We start from the raw sequence: 2,867 nt of genomic DNA, 5'->3' as shown, positions 1-2,867 counted from the left end.
CTGTTTTTCTTTTTGGATTTGCTTTCATAGCCTTTGTCCAACCAAGAACAAACTACAAGGCAGCAGTTGTTTGATTTTGGATTTGTCTCTCCTAGAAGAGTGGCTGTCTCCAGCTAACGAGCTTCATCTGCCCGAGGGTTCGAACTCGAGAATTTCCGTTTTAGTACTCATGAACTTTATTTACCGACTCGACCACGCCGACTTAATGCAACAAAGATTATTTGTAACAGTATTTTATCGTTTGTACGAAAAACAAATAATTGATTATTTTATATCATACAACAAACAATATTTTATATAATACAACAACCAATATTACAAATTATCATTATTATAATGTATTTGAGTTGGCTTTATAACGTCATGAAACCGTAAGTACCCTAAAATAGCTAATGTCATGTATTCTACATGTTATTTTAATTTAAAATCCCATTTTTAGCCACTAAACATTTTGTTTAAAATTTATATTTCACGTTCAACAGTTAAGACTTCCTCCACCCCTTCCCACATACATTCAACAGAACAATTACTATTTAATTACATAATTTCATTTTTGATATTAAAATTATAAGTTTTGTGTTATACCAAGATAAGGCAATGCAAATGAAAACAATTAAATTTCAGATACAAATTTGTTTCAGTCCTCACAAACCGAAGATAACAACTGTTATAATGAAGCCAAGAAAAAGTCCAGCGGACGCTGTAAATATCATGTCTTAGACCCACACAAAACATGACGCTGTAAATATCATGTCTTAGGCCCATACAAAACATAACGGTGTACATATCGTGTCTTAGACCCATAGAAAACCTGACGGTGTACATATCATATCTTAGACCCCTACAAAACATTCAGTGTACAAACGTCCTTGACCTTCCCCATTTCATCTTCATCCATGTTGGAGGTGCTCGACACCTTACTGTAAAACTTCTGGAGAACGGTCCCTGTAGATGGCTCCTGCCCTGGTGGAAATACACAGAAGCAAAGGTTTACGGTAAATCATTTTGTTACTCGTATGTTTGGTTCAATAGACATAAACAAAAATATCCCCGCCTGATTTTTTTTGTCTGTCTAGAACTGCCAGTGAGGTGAAGACTGAAGCTGCCACGGCAAACTTTGAGACCCGCTGAACATTTATTTTGTCATCTTTTAACGGTGTTCAATAAATAACACACTAACATACACTTAACCCTAAACTTTGTTGAATCTGACCGTGGTATCGAATATGCCATTCCTCTGTTGTCCCAGCGCCCAGTGAATGCTTTGTATCGATACTGCTGGTGACGTAGTTCTAGTGTCAGACGTCACATGATCTCTAGAGAAAACGGAAATAACATGATGGCATTAATTGTTCACCTTCAAATGTGTGGTAATTTTAAAATTCATAAAACCTTATAGATTTAGATCGCGTCATTTATATAGTCGAGTTCACTACAATGTATTGGTAAAATTATAACTCTTCTTAGGAGAATACATAATTTATTTTACCGACTTCAGTATTTTTTAAAATAGGTATTGGCGTTTTTAATGAGCTACACTTGCTGTACCTTATAAGTTCCCTTCGAACAAAATGGAAGGCAATCTATCATATTACTTTTCTTTACATAAACCTCCACCAAAGCGCCTTACAAAGATAACGTTAGATGTAAGATGTAACAACCTCTGTAAAATATCATCGAATGTTTCATCGTCCCCGTCGTCCTCCCCATACAAAGATGGCGTGTTTCTACAGGATGCTGTGACGTTGTTGAACCCTGTGGGGACCGGAAGTTGCCGGGATCTCTGGGACAGCAGACGTTGGGGTGAGATGAACTCTCCCGGCTGTAGGGGGGTCAGGTCAGGTAACCTGGTACAATATAAACAAACGGTTTAAAGTTCACCAACACCAACATACCATCATTCAACCATCTGAGGGGCAACACACCCCGACATGTTGGGTCACGTGATTACCGTTTTAACACGTTGATCAAATCCCAGCATTGCTGACCATTTTCATTGTTGACATTATCTGCCAGAGGTTGAGGCAGTTTTTAGCTCGTCCAGAGAGTTGAACACATTGGGTTTGGTGTTTTTTCAGTTGTCGCTGATAGTTTTTGTTTGGGATGGGTATCACAACAAACTTAAAGGGGAAGTTTAGCCAATATATTGATCAAACCGGCTATCAAATTTGACATTTTACCTGATGATATACTCGTAACCATGGCGACCAAACATTTTCTCCAAAGACAAGTCACGTGACTCTGGCCTTTTGATCTTCTCTGTCGATGACGCAATACGTGGCAGGCGGTATGGCGTGGTGCTGATGACGTCATCACTTCCTGCTGTGTGACGTTGTGTGTCAGACCTTGACGTCAGAATCTGTGCCAGTCTGTGGAGAAAGTGACGACATTTGAAATATCACATTGACACAGCACATACAAACAGCACATACAAACAGCACATACAAACAGCACATACAAACAACACATGCAAACAGCACATACAAACATAGAAACATCACAAGGAACTAATATACACTAGAGACAACATTTAGACATTGGTTACCTTCCCTTGTTCCCCTTGTGTCTAATGTGTGACGTCATAACTCAGTCTGTGAGTGACGTCATTTTCCATACAGTTATTGTTGTTATTGTTCACAACTGTGAGATCACGTGACAGTTTTATATCCCGAAACAACTGGTTAAAGTTCTCAAGTCTAGCTACGGTCTACAAGCCAGTAGATATCTAAAACTGACAGCAGAAAATTGGAACTGTAAAAACAATTCAACAGACAGCAGCGTGTGCTGCCATCTGGGTAAAACACAAGCCAGTCTGTAACCCAGGGGTGGGGAGGGGGGGGGAGGAATTTACTGGCAGGGGTTCGTTA

General features: G+C 39.1%; 1 protein-coding gene across 1 annotated transcript; it reads right to left on the bottom strand.

Annotated features, from left to right (window-relative positions):
• Positions 1–824: 824 nt before the first annotated feature.
• Positions 825–2,667, bottom strand: LOC131945146 (uncharacterized). The gene is made up of 5 exons (XM_059306152.1): positions 2,546–2,667; positions 2,181–2,369; positions 1,662–1,847; positions 1,214–1,316; positions 825–963 (listed from the first exon to the last, which is right to left on the bottom strand). Exons 1-5 carry the CDS (start codon positions 2,581–2,583, stop codon positions 853–855), a joined length of 627 nt encoding a protein of 208 aa, XP_059162135.1. The 5' UTR covers positions 2,584–2,667; the 3' UTR covers positions 825–852.
• Positions 2,668–2,867: the final 200 nt, after the last annotated feature.

The sequence above is a fragment of the Physella acuta genome, unplaced genomic scaffold (genome assembly GCF_028476545.2).
Source record: "Physella acuta isolate Inbredline_101_S28 unplaced genomic scaffold, ASM2847654v3 ptg000527l, whole genome shotgun sequence".
Taxonomy (NCBI): domain Eukaryota; kingdom Metazoa; phylum Mollusca; class Gastropoda; family Physidae; genus Physella; species Physella acuta.
This window is presented reverse-complemented; position numbering and strand designations above follow the sequence as displayed.